Below are 18,158 nucleotides of genomic sequence, written 5' to 3'. Positions count from 1 at the left end.
GCATACAGAGGGGAAATCCCAAATCAGCTTGAGGCTACAGAGGGGAAATGATCAGGGTGTTGTGCAGTGGTCACCACTATTTTTTGTTTGTTTGTTTGTTTTTTGAGACAGGGTTTCTTTGTTTAGCCCTGGCTGTCCTGGAACTCACTTCGTAGTCCAGGCTGTTCTTGAACTCACAGAGATCTGCCTGCCTCTGCCTCCCAAGTGCTGGGATTAAAAGCGTGCACCACCATGTCTGGCTGTAGTGATCACTACTATTGGTCCTCCCTTTCTCTGTGCCCTACTCTTCCTTTAGAAGGGCAGAGTTAGGAAGGAGTGATTTAGATAAGTTACAACCAAAGCTCCGGGCTGAGACCTTACCCTTCCGATTAGACCTGGAGGACGCTGTACGGATGCAGATCTGCCATCAGCCCTGTGGCTCGACCACACTGGGTGAGCACTATGTAAGACAAACCTCAATAACCATGATCTTGGTGGCCTGTCTCACAGGGAGAGATAGTAGATGACCTTGCATGCAAAAGTAAGAAATGTGACTGTTACATGGCCCCCAGAGCCCCTGAGGCTTGGGTTCCCCTGAGCATCATCTCCCACAGTTTATTGCCCCCTTAGGAGGCATAAAGCCAGGCTCAGGGAGAGAAAAGACAGAACATCCTATCTGCTTTCCATTTGTTTAATGCTTTGAACCTTGTTCCCTTGTCTAGCCCTCACAACATCCCTGTGAGGTAGGATGAGAAGCAAACAGTCTGCCCGTGCCACCCAGTGTTAGGAGCTGAGACACTCACACAGCAGCTTTGTCAGTGTCCAGGCTGGTACACCTTTCCGTTTATGACACACAGGTTCTCTGTGCTAGTCACAGACAGGGGTCTTGGGGGTGGGTACTAACCCAGAGACTTTCTTGTGCTCTGAACTTGCCTAAGGGCATTCGGGTGGAGTGTCCCACAGAGGCCAAGGTAAGTACACCAAAGTTCCAGAGGTCTAGGGTCATCAGCTTCCACAGCCATGGTGGTCTCAAATGAGCATACTGCCTTCTCTGTGTGCCCTGGCTCACTGCTTACTCTCAGAGAAAATCCTCAGGCATGGTCAGGCAGCAAGAATCCCGATTCCCTCTCCCACGGCGCCTTCCCATGCTGTTACACTCCAAAACCCAGGAAGAGGGGGGAAGGTGAAGGCTGGCTGACTCAGCCTGCAAGTGCTTAGAGATCTGGAGCTGAAAGGCCCCAGCACCATTCAACTAATGATTATTATTAACTCTGAACAGGCCTTGGCACAGCAGCCAGCTGCCTCAGGGGGGATGCCTGGATCTCCCACAGTGAGGTTTGAAAAACAAGACCCACGGCAGCCATGTATGGGGTGGAAAGGTGGGGAAAATGAGACGGGGCAGGCCAATGTCACGGAGGAAAGGTGGCCTGCCTTGGGAGGGGGAGAGAAAGCACAGGCTGGCAAGTGATAGCAGCCTGTCTTGCATGGGGATGACAGCCAGAGAAGGAAGCAGGAGTTCTCAGATGCTGAACTCCTGTCATTCATTCACTGCCACCCCCAGCCCCAATGGGACTCCAAGGGAGGATACAGGAACAAAGGGGCTTCTGAGAAGGCTCCAAACCTGAGTAGTATGCCCATTACCATTTGGATTTAATACAAAACTATCTTTCTAATGCCCTCAAGGTTGAATCTGAGTATAATCAAGCTTGGAACACAATCAAATATGGAATCAGGACTTAGCACAATATGGAAATTTGTGCAAATGATGGGCGACTTTTAAATCTTGAGCATCCTGAGTATCATCCACCACCCCACTTTCAAAAGCAAAACAGGCCGACTGCTAGCAGCTTCTCCTAGTCAAGGAACACTGGCAAAGGGCGGTCACGTGTCCCGTCCCCCCCTCTATGGTCCCTGCTTCACTGCCAAGAAGTCCAGACACTGGAAGATACAAAGAGGAAGGGGCAGACAGTGGGAAGAGGGAGCACACGGCCAGGAGGCATATGCAGCCGGCAGTCACAGATCCCAGCTGGAGGAAGAGTACCCTGGCACTGAGGTCTAATGGTTGTCCAGCTGCTGCCCCAGGATGTGAGGGCAGGTGGTGATGGAGAAGTGGAGAGACAGGAGGGGAGGGAATTCCCACCCCCACCCCCAAATCTGGCCTACCAGCAAGAAGGGCTCATCCTGGTGACCTGCTCCCTATACTGCAGTCAGATCCCTAAGCAGGAGGCCACCGCTACCTGTGCCCTCCTCTCTGCTCTGCACCGATGCCCTCCAGGCCCACTGGTCAGAGGAAGCGACAGCTGGGTCCCTTCTTCCTGCAGAATATAAATGACTCCCCTTCCTCCCGGGGCTGGGAATAGACATCAGATGGCACAGCCCACGCAAACTGCCGGCTGTCAGCACGCCTGCCCGCCCGCCCACCAGCCCCCGCACCACCTGGGAGGAGGCAACACCTCAGGCAGGCTCAGGCTTTCCGGCATTGCCTCTCTGCTCTGAGAACATGCTACCGAACCTTACCTGGCCCACTCTGGGGAGCCCCCAGCATGGGCATTGATATGGGAAGGAGACAGAGCCCTACATCAAAGTGACCCTAGTGAGACCCTCTTTCATGTGGCCCAGTAACCATTCCTTCCAAGCTCACAGCACACTGGATAGTTTGAGAGGGAGAGCCGGCGTTGAAAAAGACAAGAATGGTTTCCCTCTGCGCTGCAGGAGCCTCTGTTCAGTAAGCTGTATTTAGACAGCTTACGAGAGATGCTATCTCCCTGAGGAAAAGCATAGTGAGGGCCACTAAGAGGCCACTTCAGCCCTATGGTCCCCATTCCCATACTATTGAATCCCACCCGCCTAATTTCTGAGCTACCTAGAGAAGAGGCCTTAAATCTTCAGAGGATCCGAAACATAGAACAGATACTTCTCCTTTGTCTCTGGACCTGGAGCTCAAGCCCTTATACTGCAGGCCTCCCATAGTTTCTGATGGGCTCTGCCTCCCAGGGAGAAAGCTGGGCGAGTACATTTTCTGGCTCGGCAATCTCTATTCCTTATTAGGATCTATAAAGGGCTTGTCTCCTGGACTGGCCACACCACAGCTAAGTGGTTTGACATCCAGCCCTCACCACTAGAGATGCTCTGAGGAACTCATCTGGACCAAGGAGGTATCTTGGCAGGGAAGAGAGCCCAGCTGGTACCAAAATCATCCCACTCTTAAGCCAAGGGACTGGCAGGAAACAACTAAGGAAAACTTAAATGACAAGAAGGGAAGGGCAACCAGGGAGACACCGAGTTCCTTGAATCAAGAGGGTTCCACTCCCCGGTTTTTATTTTGTTCCAAAAGCCTCAGAATAGTTCCCTGGAGCAATGTGCCAAGTAAATACCCTAAGTCCTAAGGGCAAAGTGTCAGATGCCCAGAACTCCTCTGCCCTGAGAATGGACGTTGAGAGAATGCCCAGACTCTACAATCTAGACCCAGAGGTAGCCGGAAGGAAGTTCTTAGCTGAGCTAAGGAGGCCAAGAGTCCAGGGCTTAGTTAAGGCCAATGCCCTTCTGTTCCTCCAAAGAACTTTAAAGTGACTTTAGTGCCTTTACTATCTTATTGTCTAGGGGCCCCTCACCTCGGTCCCTTCTTTCCATGGTTCGTGGCCCTTGTTCCTTGGTTCAGGAGTGGAGCCAGCACAGATTTCTGAAGGGTGCAAGTATAGAGATGTCCTTCCACGGGAGTGAAGGAAGAATGGAGGAAAGAATTACATCCTGAGCTGTTCGCATGGTCCAGAGCTAAGAGGGTATTCAGTGATATCAATCTGCCAGACACTGAATGCTAAAGGATGAGGAAGCTGAGGTCCTGAGATATGGAGCTTGTCTAAGGGTGACTGTACAGCACAGCCAAAGAGACCACGGGCTCTCCACAGTACTGCTTTTTCAAAAGGGACCCCAATATCTGTCTGTGGCTGTCACTCATAACCAACAGGAACTCAACTCTTCATTAGGCACATAAGCAAATAATCACCACCGTCACCATCAGCACCACCACCTAATACTTTTGTGTCCCATCAAGGTGAGGCTTCAGGTTCTCCAGAACCTTCCACTTGCACCCAGCAGTACATTTCCCCATTGGAGCCCACCAGATCATCCCTCAGAAGTAGCAGCTAGGGTTTCTGCACCCTGTGGCTCAACCATGAAGTGCAAAACATTGTCTGCTTCTGAAGTGGGTCCCGTGAAGACGAAGGAACTGCTGAAGTCCAAGAATCCCGCCTAGGCTCAGAGTTTGGAGGCACTCACATTTCCACTTTCTTCCTTGGCAAGTAGGAGCTGGAGATCTGGTGCATGATCACCAGGGCTGGGTACACCGGTAGTGCCAGGCACAGGTACCAGGCTGCACCTTTAATCTGGGCCTGGAACCACACTGAGTACATGCCCAAGAGCACTGTTACTGTAGCCATCAAGTAGACGACCAGGCCACATGTCAGATGGTAGAGCTTGAGGCGAGCCACCCTTGAGACCCGGGCTGCCCGCGGACAGAGGAGGCCGAGCCCACACAGTGCCTGTCCTGTGGTGGCCACGAGTGTCAGAACTCCTATCCAGCTGTGCCAGGACACCATATGGGGCAGCTCGCTGCGGATCTTGCTGGAGATGATAAAGCCCAAACCCAGGATAGCGCAGAGGATGGCTATGGTCTGCCCTGCCCAGTGGAGTCGAATCCGGGTCTTTCGAGAGCAGAAGAAGAACGGGGAGTGCTCAGGTGAGAAGAGAAGGATAGCTTCAGCCATGCAGAGACAGAACTGTAAACACAGGAGAAGGTCAGTGAATCTCTGGTCTGCATGGGGCCCGAGAAAAAGGAGGTCTTATCCCGCGTCCAGAAAAACATGGGACTTCCTGTCTCACACACGCCCTTTCTGGACCACAGACAGCAAGGCCTTGATAACATCCCTCTTACTTCTTCCTTTTAGACCCTCGAGGAGAAATAGCCCCTCCCCAACTTCAAGCCCCTGGTAGTTTACTACATTTCCCCCAATCCTATAGGTTTCAGGGAAAGATGAAGCCTTCTTTGCCCCCATCTCTCTGATCTTTAGAAAGGCTGAAAAACTGAACGCTTCCCCAAGGGTTAAGCTAAGTATATTCAAACTCACCGCCAAGGCCATGAACACAGGGTGCCAGGAGAAAAGACCTAAGTAAGAATCAAAGAGAACAGGCTGACAGCTGGACATCACTGATATTGCAAAAATCTGGCCACAAGGGAAAGGTCAGCATACCGTCTCAAGCCTAAGCAAGAATCAGGAACTCATCACAAGGGGGTAGCGGCCAAAGGGCCCTTACACCACCTTGGCCTGGGTTCTGCATGTGCTGACAGCCCAGACCTAGAGTAGACCTTAGTCTTTCTGAGACCCTCCTCGCGCTTTTCCATAAGGGACCTCATTCTAAGGAAATGTCAATTCTGTCTTTTCAAGTCCCACCCTCCCAGGATTTCCGGGGACCCTCCCACTACGCCTTTACAACCACTCCTCGACCCGCCCCTCCTCAGCTGAGGGTCTAGGTTTCTGTTTCCAAGCGCGCCCAAAGCAGCCCCTCCAGCACCTAGGCTCCGCCCCTTTTCATAGCCCCGCCCCTTGCACACTCACTGGTTCCTGGCCGGGACAGCACAGTCAGAAAGATGGTGAAGCCCAAAGCTATCAGGTGCGCCAAGATCCCACTGCCTCTCCGCAGCCAGCGAGTCAGTCTCGGCTCCCTCGCTGGAGCGGGAACCAGACCTACCTCCTCGAGCAGCATGGCAATGCCAAGCCGGCCGGTACAGTCCAGCAATCAGAGGCTTCTTCCGGGTTTGCGATCGCGGAGGCGGCGGCGGCTACAGGAGAGGCTCCTCCCCGGGGAGGCTGCGGGGCCGTGTGGCGGAGGCGCCCACAGCGCCCTCTGCAGACTGGGGGGGAAGCGCTTCGGGTCCCGAAGGGCGGCTCCCGGAAACCACTGTGACCTAACCAAGCTCCCAACCCACCTTTACTTCTACTTTTGTATCTACAAGGGTATCTCAAGCAGCCAGTGAAAATTACATCCGTAGCAACTGACATCAGCGAAATCCCAAATCACACACTTGGTTTGCTGACCCAAGAGCGTGACCCAGTGTTTTGAGCAGCTTTCCAGAAGTACTGGATTCCCCTGGCTGCTCACTCTGTAGACATTTCTAGCATGTTCAGGTACGAGATTCCTCCCTGCCTAAACATAAACGAAAAGAAAAAGCCAAAACATAGTGACCCAAACCTGGTGAATTAAAAAATGAGAACCGAAAGACGTAGCCTCATCCCTATTTACAGGAGTAGTTGTCCCCCATAAGATATTCCAAAGACCTGAGGCACTTTCAGTTTTTGTCACCTCCACACCAGCTACGAAGCCTTGAGGAGCGAGGTGATCCAGAGGAACCAGGGCCTCCCCCACAACCTCAAGTTCTGTAACACTATTTGTAACACTATTACCTCCAAAAATGTATGGCCCAGCCTATCTGAGAGAAGCTTTACACCGTTCTTCAGGCGGCAGGGGCTGGGGAGATGGGTCAGGGGTTAACAACTAGTACTTCTCTTGCACAGGACCCGAACACCCACGTCCCGGGGTTCACAGCTTACTGGAACTAGCTCGGGAGATCCCACACTTCTGACCTCTACAGACATCACATGCACATACCCACACACACATAATTAAAGAAAAAAAAAGCGGGTCAGGACTTCTAGAGCAGTTATCACCAAGTTCAACCTCAACATGGTTGACAAACTAAGGCCGCATTTAGAAGTGGGAAGGGCAAGAACAGCCAAAGAGACCGAGGAAATACTCTGTAGAGGAATGGAAACCGAGTTGCTAGAAAATCAGAAAAGGGCCGTAAACTAACTCCCACAAACCCTCAGGACAAAAACTCCCTCCCTTCCTTTCCCAGAGGAGCCAGACTTGTCTCTCTGGGATGCCTCGCTCATTCAGGGCCATCCGCCTTCTCATCCTCTCTGGAAGGAGATGCCCACTGACACCAGCTCCAGGTTGTGTGCCCTGTGTGTGTGTGTGTGTGTGTGTGTGAGTGTGTACTGCTTATCGTCTCAGCCTCTTGGGACGGGGCTGAGGAGAGTAAAGACACTTGTCCAGCTACATCATTTTTCATCCTTTTCTATGTTTCTGTTTTTATATTTTCTTAGCAGCAACAGAACAGGGAGACAGTCTTGAGGTATTTTAAAGAGTTTTTTTTTTCTTAAAAAAAATAATATAAAGTTATAAAAAGCGGCAGCAGCCTGGGGCCCGGATCTGGAGGGGAGGAGGTGCTGGCGGCTCCGTTGCAGTGGGCAGGCACTTTCTCGTTAATGGGCTTTTGACTGCAGGAAGACAAGAGGTAAGAGACAGGGTCAGGGTAGGGGCCTACCTAGTATCCTTCCCTGTGAACATCTAGGCTAACCCTTGAATTCCTTTGGCTGGCCTGATAAATACGACTGAGCAAGGGGAAAAAGAATGCCAGCCTAACAGAGGCAGACTGGGTAGTGAACCTGGAGAGCACACATACACACACCTATACACACAGAGGCAGGTCCTTTACTAACTATCAGATTTCCCTCATAGGTGCCAGGACAGTGAGCATGCGCCTAATTCATGCCTCAATCAGGAGACTATGATCCCGTCTCACCTCCCAGAAATCCCTTCTTACAGAGATCACAAGGGTAGATGAAAGCACCCTCCAACAGAAAGGGTAAATAAACCTAACTGCAAGCTTTACTAGAAACCTGGAGAATCTACTATAATCCGAAATGACTATGCGGACCTTAAATTGAGTACTTGCTTTCTGATGTCCTAATGCCAGAGGAAGAACCAAACTACAGCAGTCCACCCATCAGCTACTCAGGATGCTGGGACCCAAACTCCCTTTCCCTTTAGGAAAAGTAGCTCCAAGTCCTGGAAGGAGGGCCACAGATGGCTCAAGAAGAAATGATCCTTAGACTAAAACACAAGTAAAGGTGGGATGGGACAGCATGTCCCAAGCCCAAAGGAGGAGGCTGGGCAGAGGAAAGGTCCCTCAGGCAGAAGCTGGGATCACCTTGGAGACAACTAACCAACCTCTCCCTAGTGTAGATGGCCCAGGAGTTCTCTCAGTTTCCCCTTTATTCCCTTTTCTGAAGTCATCTCCTTAGCACCCTCTCCACGTCACGTACCTACTGTGTTCCCCAGCCTCAGCCCTCCTGACCCCTCTCTGCCCATGTCCTTCAGGAAGCTGGACTGGTACCTTCAGTGTAGAGCACTTCTCCTCAAAGGGCAGGGCTGGACCTGGTTTCTTACGACGAACAGAGCAGGTGCCATCAGGAGGGACACCCGCCTGACAGTGCTTGGCCTTGACTGGCCGGCAGTAAGTGGCCAGGTTTTTCCGCTTCTTGGCTACCTCCTCCTCGGAGAGGCAGTTGGTTGGCAGGACCTTAGCTGGGTGTCCAGCTGCTCCCCGGTTCTCTATTTGAGAAGCCTTGACTGGTATGGGGGATGAGTGAGGGGAACCCCGACAGTCCAGGGGACCTGCTCTTTTCACTCTTGGCCCCACTGTTCCATTAAGCCCCATGCTCAGGGTTGTTTTAGTCTTGGCTGAGAGACCCCGACAGCCAGAGGGTTTGCCTTTTCCAGCAGGTTCCAGGATGCAGGTCCGTTTGAAAGTGGTAGGGCCAGGGGATAACTTCCGCTTTCGAGAAGGGGCCTCCATCTCCACCCCTTCCTTGCTTTTGGACGACTTGCTGGCCTTGGAAGGTGGCAGCTTGCTGAAGGACGGAGATGGAGTATTGGCAGGCAGTGGTGAGGTAATAGCCTGGCTACCGCCCATGCACTCTGCCTGGCTGCAGGCAGCTGCTACACTGGGAGAGCCTGCAGGGTAGCTAGGGACAAGGCTGTCCTTCATGGGGGGTATGGAGGCTGGGCAGGCAGGTCGGGGGGATGGGCCTGGGAGTCGGGGGCAGCTGCCCATAGAGGATGGACTCAGGGGATCAGCTAAGGAGGGACTGACAAGATGGGATGGAGGTTCAGCCGCTGGTGGGATCTTCCTGCAGCAAAGAGAGAGCTTCGCTGTGATACTGAGCAAACTCCAGGGCCTCCCTAAGGTACACCAGTCTCTGCACCTTCAGATGGCCAGCAAAGCCCCAAAGCTGCTGCCCCCTGCTGGGAAACACTGGAACTAAGAGCCAAGGAAGGCACAAGAGAAGGAATGACCTATCAATACAAGGCATATGAACTAACAGGCAGACCCATTAACAATCTCATTTTTGGTCTCAGTTTGGGTATTTCCCCATGCTACATTACCTAAAAGGTACTGGAAGTGATGGGTAAGAGTCTAGATTGACCCCGACCACCCACCCGTGCCTTCCTCCAGGCTACCCAGTCTCACCCGGTCATGCCACACCCAATTTGGGTTCTTAGCAATCAGCCAAAGCACACCAGACTGGGGCTTCTGAAGCCCAAGGGTACTCAAGCCTGAGAAATTAAGTTCTGAGTCCATAAAACTCACTTCCACATGTGTGAGCTGAGGTGCCGTTCCAGCATGGAGCTGAGTGCTGAGCAAAACCGGTCTAGCCGGCGGCTAAACACGTAGCATCCTGGGCTCACCAGCCGGCTTCCAAATGTGCAAAACTGGAGGCAGAGGAAAGAACATGGTTGGTAGAACCTGAGATACAGGAAGGCATCTGCCTACGAGACTTAGCCACCCTCAATCCCAGCTCCCTGTCCTGTGTCCTTACCGCCTGTGGCCTAGGGGGCCGGGTTGCATAATGGCAGTCAGGGGGAAAGTGGAGGTCATCAGAGGTCCCCTCCTCCTCACTCTCCTCGCTGGAGGCCTGGGCCCCACCCCGGGGCAGAGGGAAAGGGAACAGGCCTGGATCCCCATCACCACCACAGGGACCTTCATCATCCACCTCACTCTCAGAGGAGGCCTGGGACCTGGAAGGGCCAAAGGGACATGAGGGTGATGTGAATGATGCAGGATCAGCGTAGGGGGTGTCCACGCTCAAACAGTCAGGGCACTCAGAGGAAGAGGAAGGACTTGGGAAGGGACAGGAAAGTACAACATTGCTCACTAAGTGAGAGAGAGAGAACCAAGGGCCACCGCTTCCAAGGGATTCTCTCCCCAGCCCCTTCCTCGGCCTGGCCTCTTCAGGGAGAAAAATCTGCTTCAGACTTGCTTTCTCAGCAAAATCTTCCCGGCTTAACTACACCCGCTCAGCCTAGTCAACTCCCTCAACCCTCCTCTTGATCACGCTCTCCCGTGAGCCTGTCTAGGAGCCCCGCCTGTGCTCCATGTCTACCCCTCCTGCTACAGGCAGAGGTGCATTTGAGGCTCCTTCCATAAGGCAGGCTCTGCACACAAAGTGCTACTGGGATGACGACCCAGGGTCCTGGCCCGTTCAGCTCTCTGATGACAAGTGCTAACCCATGGGAGTAGCTGAAAAAAGAGTTCATAACCCAGGGATTGTATCTGGCATTACCTCACAGAGGCTGGAGTGCTGCAGTGTGCTTGGGTAGAAAGAGGACAGTCACCTGCCTCACACCACTGGCAGGGTTCTAGTTACCTTCCCATGCTTAGGGGAAGTGAGCACATCTCCAGAACACTCTGGGCCTACCTCCAGGGTTCCCTGACACCTTGGGGACTGAGTACCCCCAAGCTAGGTATTGTTAAGACTCTGAACAATACCTGGGAAATGCACAGTATGGATAGGCCTGCTTAGAACGAGCAGAGGTGCTGCTGGGGGCAGCTGCTACCGCTGCACCCTGGATGGCAGAGGGAAGCTCCTGAGAGGGGCGCTCGAGAGTTGGCTCTTTTCTTCCTGGGCTCTTTTCCTTGGGAGATTCTCCTTTGCGAGAGTTGGCTTTCAGTTCAGCCACTAGCACGTCAAAATCCTTGGTCCTGCCTGGGACCTCCCTGCGTTGGTGCACTGAGTGGATCTAGAAGAGGGCAGAGAGAGGGGGAGGGAGGTGTAATCTGAGCAGGACTGAGGGGTGTGGGCCTTTGACCCAGGGTGGGGGTATTTGTGTGTCCATTTTACTCTCTCATGGGGCCGAAACTCTCTGCTGGGTAAGGAGATCTGAAGGTATTCCCTATCTACTGTTCCTACCTTGTGTCCACCACGAGTAGCCTTCTCCCCTTCCCTGGTGTATGCCTAGGCCCATTCCGTGAACTGAGTTTCCAATAACCTCTGAATGTTCCTTTCCAAGATTCTGTGTCATGCTGACCCCTCCCATCATCATGCAGAGGGAGGGGGTTACCTTGCAGGTCAATAGTCGCGTACAGATCTTCTTGGTCTCTGGATTTATGACCCCACACTGCCTGTTGAGGTCAAACTCTTTACCTGTGGGGAAAGAGGTTCCAATGAATCTCAGGTCCATTTTTTTTTTTCAATCCAAGGAAGAATCTGGCCACTTCCTGCAAAGGGCCCAAGAAACAGCAGGACTAAGGCCGGAGAGTCTCACCCTCAGGTCTTGCTACCTGCTGGGCATAAACTACCTCAGCCCCATCCCTGGCCCAGGCACTCTTAGAAGACTAGCAGCCCAAAGCAGGGCAGTCCATACCAAGAAGCAAAAGCAGTCACAGGCATCTGAGATGCCAGGAAAACCAGCTATGGGATGTGAGGAAGGAGATAATGGTCAATAGCCCAAGGCGGGAATGAGTGACTTTGCTGACTTGGGCACAGGGTCTCTCAGGCTAGCTCAGACACCTGGAGCAGCAAAGCCTCCTGGGAACAAGCAGGGCAGGAGGTAATGGGGTTTCTGTACCCTGTAAGCTGTAATGGCCAGACCAAGCCAGGTCCACTCTTTCCTGACCTCAAACCTTTCTGGCCCAAGAACAAAGAAGCCCAGTGAAGTCTCCACTTCGCCTTTCTGAGTTCATGTCTATAACTACTCACGAGCCATCTTTCGGTGGGTTTTAGGAGGCAGCCTGGCTCCACTGGGCTCCTTCTCCGGGGGGCTGCCTTCGGCCCGGTGATTGGAGCCCTCACCAGGAATTAACTCGATGTTCTCTCTGCCAGGAGGATCTTTAGGAGAGGGGGCCGTGGGGACTTTTCCAGGGGAGTCCTTGGGGAGGCCTCCTGGCTGACTGAGGAAAGCAGAGGGTGGAGCCACCCTGACTCCTTGTCCATCAGGCTTCGGGAGACTGGACATCTTCTCCAGATTCACCACAGGCACGAAAAGGCTACACGTGGAGAGAGGGTATGGGCTGGGAGGTGGGGAGGCTGGGACTGGGGTCTGGACTCTAGCCCAGAGCCATCTCCTCCCTAGCTCTGGAACTTGGGTGGGCTCCAAGAGAGGCGTGGAAAAATGGGGAGCCCATGTTCCCTGGAATATATGGAAAGGAGCTGCAGATAGGGTTAGCTATTTCTTGCTATGAGCAGTATCCTGCAACCCAGGTTTAAGTGTCAACCCTTCCCTGGGTCAGGATCAGGGCCAGGGCTAGTCTCTGAGGGTTTCTAGCCTCTTACCAGAGGTTGTCCTTCTGGGTCTTCTCAGGAGGCTGATGGCCACGGCTCCGGGACCCCTGGCCCTTCTCCCTGGAGGAGGTTTTGGTAGAACCTGGGGCTCTACAAGCTGGGCCCTGCCCATTCACTACATGGCATTTCTGAGAGCTGGCAGGGGCTGGAGGTGGGGGTGGGGCCCGGGCATAAAGCTTGCTGAGGGGCCCATGTCTTCTTTCTGTCACCAGGAGGTGGAGAGAGCAACTGAGGTGAGTGGTATTGACTGCCTCCTCCCCCATCTCCTAACCAGTCCACCAATTCTTTTACAGAGCCCAAACTGCTAGAGCTTGGGCTGAGTGTCTGTCTCCTTCCCATTCAAAAATGAGCCTTCAAGACTCAAACCTCTAGACCAAACTTCTTGAACCTCTGAATTCTACTGGATGCTACAAGCTTGTTAGACGAATAATCCCGACACCTACAACACAAGCTGTCCCCGGCACCGCCTTCCTTTACCCCACATGGCCTCCCAACTGACACTGTCCTAAGAGTTCCCTGTGCCACCTTTCCTGTCCCCTCATCACCTCCCTGGAGCGCCCCTCACCGCAATGCTTCTGGAAGGCTTGAGGTTTCACCACCTGGCTGCAGTGGTTACACACAACCAAATAGAAGTCGTCATGGGCGGGGCAGTGCCCGAAGATGGACATGTCTGCAATGACAGAAGTCTTGATCGCTGGGGCTAAGGACTCAGGATTTCTCCAGATCAAAGAGCACGCTCACCCCACCGCTCGGAAGGCACTCCTGCCTTCCGTCTGACACACGACAGGCTTTTCTGCTGGATGCTCCCAGCTTCCGCAGGCCCATCTAACCAGACCCCAGATGCATGGGACTTCATGTAAGTGGTCACCAACCACCTATGATTAGGGTCTCCAACAACAGGTCACTGGAGCCAGGACAACTAACTGGCCGACTCAGACCTATCAAAATGAGGCTTCCCCAGCAGTCTTGCTGCTTCAAGCTACCTCCCACAGTGAAAGGGAAAAGGTGGCCCCATTTTCCCCGAGTTCCAGTCCTATGTGTGTTGACTCGCACCTTCTTTAATGAGGGTCATGGCGTCCAACTTCTTCATGTTTTTGCTACTCTCCTCCAGTTCAGCCCCTGGAGGAGAAGCACAGCTCAGAAGGCCCATCCCCTTCCCACAACCCAGCAGGGCCTGTAGCCCAGTGGTATGAAGCCCACACTCCCTGACAAGCACTCAGAGTTCCTGGAGAAACTGTCAATGGGTCATTCACAAGTGCCCATTTTTCCTTCATGTGCCCCTCTCAGATGAGACGACCCCATTAAGAAGGATAAAGACCCTTCACTCCCAGGTACGGTACAGGGCTCCACTGCTGACTAGGTGGGTAACTCTGGGTAAATGCCTCTTTTCTGGGTCTTGCTTCCCCATTTAAAAGGGAAATGGTTCTAAAATTTTTCTACACGTCCCTGAGTCCCTTTTTGAGACTGTTTACATGGGTCCTTTCTGCTACTCTGTGGCATCCCAGACAAGTACCCTCCCAGATCCCCACCCCCATAAACTCAGTTTGCTCCACCCAAGTTACCATAGTATCATCAAAGTTACACTCAGCTTCTCAGGTCCTGCACTGATAGGATGGCCATAGAGTAGAGAAACTGCTGTCTTTGGACCCTTTGGCATCTTCAAAGTCTCCTTGATCAGCTACGCAAGCCCCTCCCCTTCTTAGGGGGGCTTTGTCCAGGGGTTGCCCTTGTACCTCAGTTTCTGGGTTAATGACAAAAACATCTTAGCTGTGCAAAGCAGCTCTTTCCCCATCCCCCTACCTCACTCCTCACCTCCCCTCCTCTAAGCCCCCTCCCTGTCCCTTGGGGGGGGGGATCAATTCTGAGTCACCAAATCCGTCTGACTCCATTTCCGGTTCTCAGTGCACCTAGACCCTGACAAGGGCCCCATCTTAGCCCACTCAGCATGGGGCTGTCCAAGGGTGGCCTGGACTCCCTTCTAGGTTGGCTCTCTAATGCTCACTAAGGAGTTGCCCCTTTTTGGGATGAGATGATTATTGGCAATAGTAACACCCAGACATGAGTGGGAGTGGGTTAGGCATGCAAAAGACAAGGGGCAGCTCCTACTCTTCTAAGTCCCTTAAATCCAAGTGTGGAGAATGAGGGAACAGAGCTGGAAGTCAGTTGTCTCAAAGGAGAACAAGTGTCATTAAAGCCATCTCCTCCTCCACCTCTTCTCACTTGCAAACTTCTTCAGGGGTGTGATGCTTGTTGTCACCCCGAAAGGCCACGAGGCCAGGTGCTCCCTGGGGCCCAGGAGACAAAGATCAGAAGGGGCTGCAGGCCTGCTCACCAAAGGCACTCAAAGGGCCTACAGAAAATAGGGGTCAAGGGAGAGAGCCAAGGGGCAGGGCAAGAAGCCCAGGAAAGGATGGAGGCTTGTAGGCATGGATGGATGAACTGGAGGGAGGTAGGGAGGATGATGGATTGATGGATGGATGGATGGAGGATGGATGAATTAAAGCGGGGGGCGGGGGGCTCATGAATACTGCACCAGGCTGGGAAACGTGGTAAAAAGCTAAGGTGCGGGGCAAAAGGCTAGGGATCAAGGGGGTGGGAAGGGGGGCACAGAAGTGGGGTGCGTGGGAAACACGTGGAGAGGACTGTTGCAGATGGGTAGAGCCAAAGCAGGTGCAGGACGGATGGGAGCTGGAGGCCAGCGCACAAGACGAAAGGTAAAGGCAAGTAAAGTGGGGGCAGGTACTGTGCACCCGCAGAGATAGAGGTGGGCAGGGTGGGCAGCAAGCGATGCGCCGGCGCTAGGACCCGGAGGCGCGAAGGTGTCTGAGAAGGCGGGCACTAGGACCCGGCGGGTCCTTTGTTTGGGGGGTCGGGGAGCCGGACGGCGGCTCTAGTCGGCGGCTCCCCTCAGCTGGAGGGGGCCCTAAGGGGGGGAGGGGAGGGAGTGATGGGGTCCCCGGACTCTAGTGTGGCTGCACTCACCATCTGCCGCATGCAGGTCGGCCCGTTCCACCCACGAGCTCCAGCTCTGTCCCGCGAAGTCATCGAGACTCGGCACTCGCCGCTCCAGAGCGGCCATTGCTGCCACCGCGCGTTCACGCACCGCCATCACCGCCGCGGACGCGCGCCCGCCCCGGCGCCGCCGCCGCGCGGCCCCCTCCCCCACCCTCCCCCCGACCGGGGGCACGCCTCCCTCTCCCCCTACCTTGCCAGTTCACTCTTTGCGCAAGCGCAGTTCGGGTCTCCTGCAACCACCTCCTCACTCCCGCATAGCTTTCTGGGAAGTGTAGTTGCGGAGGGGTGGTGATGCCTACGGAGCTAGCAGAGGGATCCCTTCCAAAATGCACAATCGCGCGCGGGGATGGAGAGATCAGAACCTCGGGATACCCTCTTCCAACCCCTCTGTACACGTTCTTTGCACCACCAGTTCACTCTCCCAACCTTACTACGCACCCCCTCAAACCTCTCTCTGCCCAAGATACCCCTCTAAAGCCATGCATCCGCCAGCTGGCTGGCGCCCCTTCCTGGGCTGGCGGCCACGAAGCGACTCTGCTCCCCTGTAGATCGAATGGGGTAGGTGCAGGGAGGTGGGCGCAGTGAATCGGAAGGGCAAGGGGAGGGAGTCTGCAGGACGTGCTGAAGGACACAGGGGTTGGAGTGGGGGGAGGGCCCCAGCTCCTGTGCTGTTCCTCTGGGAAACCCACGCTGACTTGATGCAGAACGGAGGGTTGGAATGCTGTTGTCTGGGTTTGGGAGGACCTGGCTGAGCCTGCCAAGATCACCTGTCAGTATGACAGAAGGCTATCTCGGAGCCAGAACCAGCCCCGGAACTAGGGTGGCCCCGAGGCTTCTGGTGTTTGCAGTGTCTCTGCTGATCCATCTCTCTCCTCCTGGGAACTCCGATCGATAATCTGCATCACCTCTTCCCAAATTCTGGCTGGACCCTGATTCCATCCATCATATCAGCTTTTTTTTTCTAATGAATATTTTCACCGCTGGAAAAGCTGTTACCGAAGTCTTGGCACAGGGAGGTTTTTCATCATGTCTTTTTTTTTTTTTTTTTTTTTTTTGGCTAAGACCCATAAAGTACTTTAATCACCCATCTCTTCAGCTGATAATATTTCTTCCCTCACATAAAACAAAAGTCTGCCTCCACATCCTTCCCCATTCTCATTGGAAATAAAATATTAATCCTCTTTTTCTTTCAATACCTCACACCTCACGCCATATTGCACCCCTTTGCCTAAAATTTCTTTGACTTATTTTGCAAGTTTGGAAGCAAATAAGTCAAGGTCTGTGACTTTAAGGCCACAGACTTTCTGCTTTCCGTAGAAGAACAGTTAACTATATAAAGAATAATATCTGAGGGCAGAAGTTGTAAACCAAAGGTTCACCCATAGGTGATCCTTCAGAGACCCAGGAATCTGATGAGATTAAATGTAAAACTGTGTCCAAGCACATTTCTCTAGGGAATGTAAATGTGGCACACGGTTGTCTGTCTGAGGGAGATGGAGGTGCAAGCTTGTGCGGTATGAACCTCATAGTAGAGAGGGGAGCATATGGCCCCCGACTCCTCCTTTGGGTCACAGATGGTAGGAGAGCAAATGGAGACAGCACTGTGGAAGCGACTATCTTTTGCCTTTTGAGCTTGGTCCAAATTTGCTAATGAGTCTCAGTTTCTTTGGACTAATTGGGTGCCACCAAAAGAGTCGATGTCACCAGACTGGGCCTTGCCAAGAACAATTGCTCAGCCAGCAGACTATCACCTAGGGTGCGGAGTAGAGAAGAGTCGAGTAATGTCTTGGTAGAAACGCTGATATTCGCCCAAGAACACAGAACAAGGGGAGAGGACAGGAAAGAAATCCCCAGAGAGCCTCCTGTCTTGGCTTCTTAGTGGCAAATGTCCGCAGCACTGTTTATTCAAATGTGTAATAACAAGCACCAGAAAACAACATGCAACATTCTCCCCCTCATACTTGATCTGCAGTCGCAGCATTAGGAGACCCATGGTCAAGATGTTAAAGGGAACTAATGTCTAAGAAAGGGCCTGGCTGGGCACCTCCACATGGTCAGAGTCTATCAGGGCAAAGGGCAAATGCCCTGCTTGTTGGCTTCCTGTAACAGTTAGAGAAACCAGACACCTTCTACTTCAGGCCTGACTAGACAAAGTGGTGGTGCCAGCTCTGGTTGGAGAGGACCTGAGTCCTGTGAGGACAGCCTTACCCTTGGCACTTACCCCTGCTCCGCCCCCTGGAGGTAATAAGTTGAACTGGTCTTCCCTCTTAAGGTGGCCAAGAACCAGCCAGGCTCTTGGTGAGGAAGAGCCTTCTGGGCCCTAGAGAGAGCTCTGGGCTGAGAGGGCTCAGTGGGCGTGGACAGCTCCCTTGCTAGAGCAGCTGATAGGCCAGTTGCTAACCTAGGCCCCATTGAGGACACTTTATCCATCACATTTCAAATAAATTATAAATATAGACCCAGAACCCAAACACAGTTTGAGTAGAAGCTGCTCACGCATCCCCACGGGGACTTGCTTGAAGAAAAATAAAGGTCACCCCTTTGTTCTTTGTGTCTCTAGAGCTGTAGGGACAACTGTCCCCCTTGTCCTTAATTAACCACGGGAACAACTTAGGATAGAGAGTTTCAGATTTAGGAACATTCTCACCCGCATCAACTTTTGCCCTTCTTAAACTCTTTCCGTAAAATCTAAAACCGAAGACA

The 18,158-nt window shown here is 53.1% G+C and overlaps 2 protein-coding genes across 5 annotated transcripts; both read right to left on the bottom strand.

The window, feature by feature from the left end:
• Positions 1-656: 656 nt before the first annotated feature.
• Positions 657-6,623, bottom strand: Cyb561d1 (cytochrome b561 family member D1). Of its 3 annotated transcripts, none has more exons than XM_048443495.3 (3): positions 5,592-6,619; positions 5,103-5,140; positions 657-4,754 (listed from the first exon to the last, which is right to left on the bottom strand). In XM_048443495.3, the coding sequence occupies exons 1-3, from the start codon at positions 5,737-5,739 to the stop codon at positions 4,251-4,253; spliced, it is 690 nt and encodes a 229-aa protein (XP_048299452.1). In that variant the 5' UTR covers positions 5,740-6,619; the 3' UTR covers positions 657-4,250. The 3 variants fall into 3 exon arrangements, with proteins under 3 accessions (XP_048299452.1, XP_048299455.1, XP_048299453.1); XM_048443498.3 differs by having other exon boundaries at positions 5,725-6,614; XM_048443496.3 differs by lacking the exon at positions 5,103-5,140 and having other exon boundaries at positions 5,725-6,623.
• Positions 6,624-7,163: 540 nt separating this feature from the next.
• Positions 7,164-15,581, bottom strand: Atxn7l2 (ataxin 7 like 2). Of its 2 annotated transcripts, XM_085677829.2 has the most exons (12): positions 15,423-15,552; positions 14,003-14,181; positions 13,494-13,559; positions 13,006-13,110; positions 12,432-12,642; positions 11,859-12,145; positions 11,221-11,303; positions 10,649-10,899; positions 9,699-9,897; positions 9,470-9,591; positions 8,213-9,008; positions 7,164-7,313 (listed from the first exon to the last, which is right to left on the bottom strand). In XM_085677829.2, the coding sequence occupies exons 3-12, from the start codon at positions 13,528-13,530 to the stop codon at positions 7,299-7,301; spliced, it is 2,106 nt and encodes a 701-aa protein (XP_085533955.2). In that variant the 5' UTR covers positions 13,531-13,559; positions 14,003-14,181; positions 15,423-15,552; the 3' UTR covers positions 7,164-7,298. The 2 variants fall into 2 exon arrangements, with proteins under 2 accessions (XP_085533955.2, XP_085533954.2); XM_085677828.2 differs by lacking the exon at positions 14,003-14,181 and having other exon boundaries at positions 15,423-15,581.
• Positions 15,582-18,158: the final 2,577 nt, after the last annotated feature.

The sequence above is a fragment of the Myodes glareolus genome, chromosome 17 (assembly GCF_982192425.1).
Source record: "Myodes glareolus chromosome 17, mMyoGla1.1, whole genome shotgun sequence".
Taxonomy (NCBI): domain Eukaryota; kingdom Metazoa; phylum Chordata; class Mammalia; order Rodentia; family Cricetidae; genus Myodes; species Myodes glareolus.
This window is presented reverse-complemented; position numbering and strand designations above follow the sequence as displayed.

What these genes read in the sequence shown, in the direction of transcription:
- Cyb561d1 (XM_048443495.3), bottom strand. Translation starts at nt 5,739, where the DNA reads ATGCTGCTCGAGGAGGTAGGTCTGGTTCCCGCTCCAGCGAGGGAGCCG. An exon ending in GCTGTCCCGGCCAGGAACCA is followed by an intron (nt 5,141 to 5,591) that starts GTGAGTGTGCAA and finishes ATTCTTACTTAG; the next exon opens with GTCTTTTCTCCTGGCACCCT. An exon ending in CTGTGTTCATGGCCTTGGCG is followed by an intron (nt 4,755 to 5,102) that starts GTGAGTTTGAAT and finishes CTGTGTTTACAG; the next exon opens with TTCTGTCTCTGCATGGCTGA.
- Atxn7l2 (XM_085677828.2), bottom strand. Translation starts at nt 15,549, where the DNA reads ATGGCGGTGCGTGAACGCGCGGTGGCAGCAATGGCCGCTCTGGAGCGG. An exon ending in CGACCTGCATGCGGCAGATG is followed by an intron (nt 13,560 to 15,422) that starts GTGAGTGCAGCC and finishes CTTCTCCTCCAG; the next exon opens with GGGCTGAACTGGAGGAGAGT. An exon ending in AACCCACCGAAAGATGGCTC is followed by an intron (nt 11,304 to 11,858) that starts GTGAGTAGTTAT and finishes CTTTCCCCACAG; the next exon opens with GTAAAGAGTTTGACCTCAAC.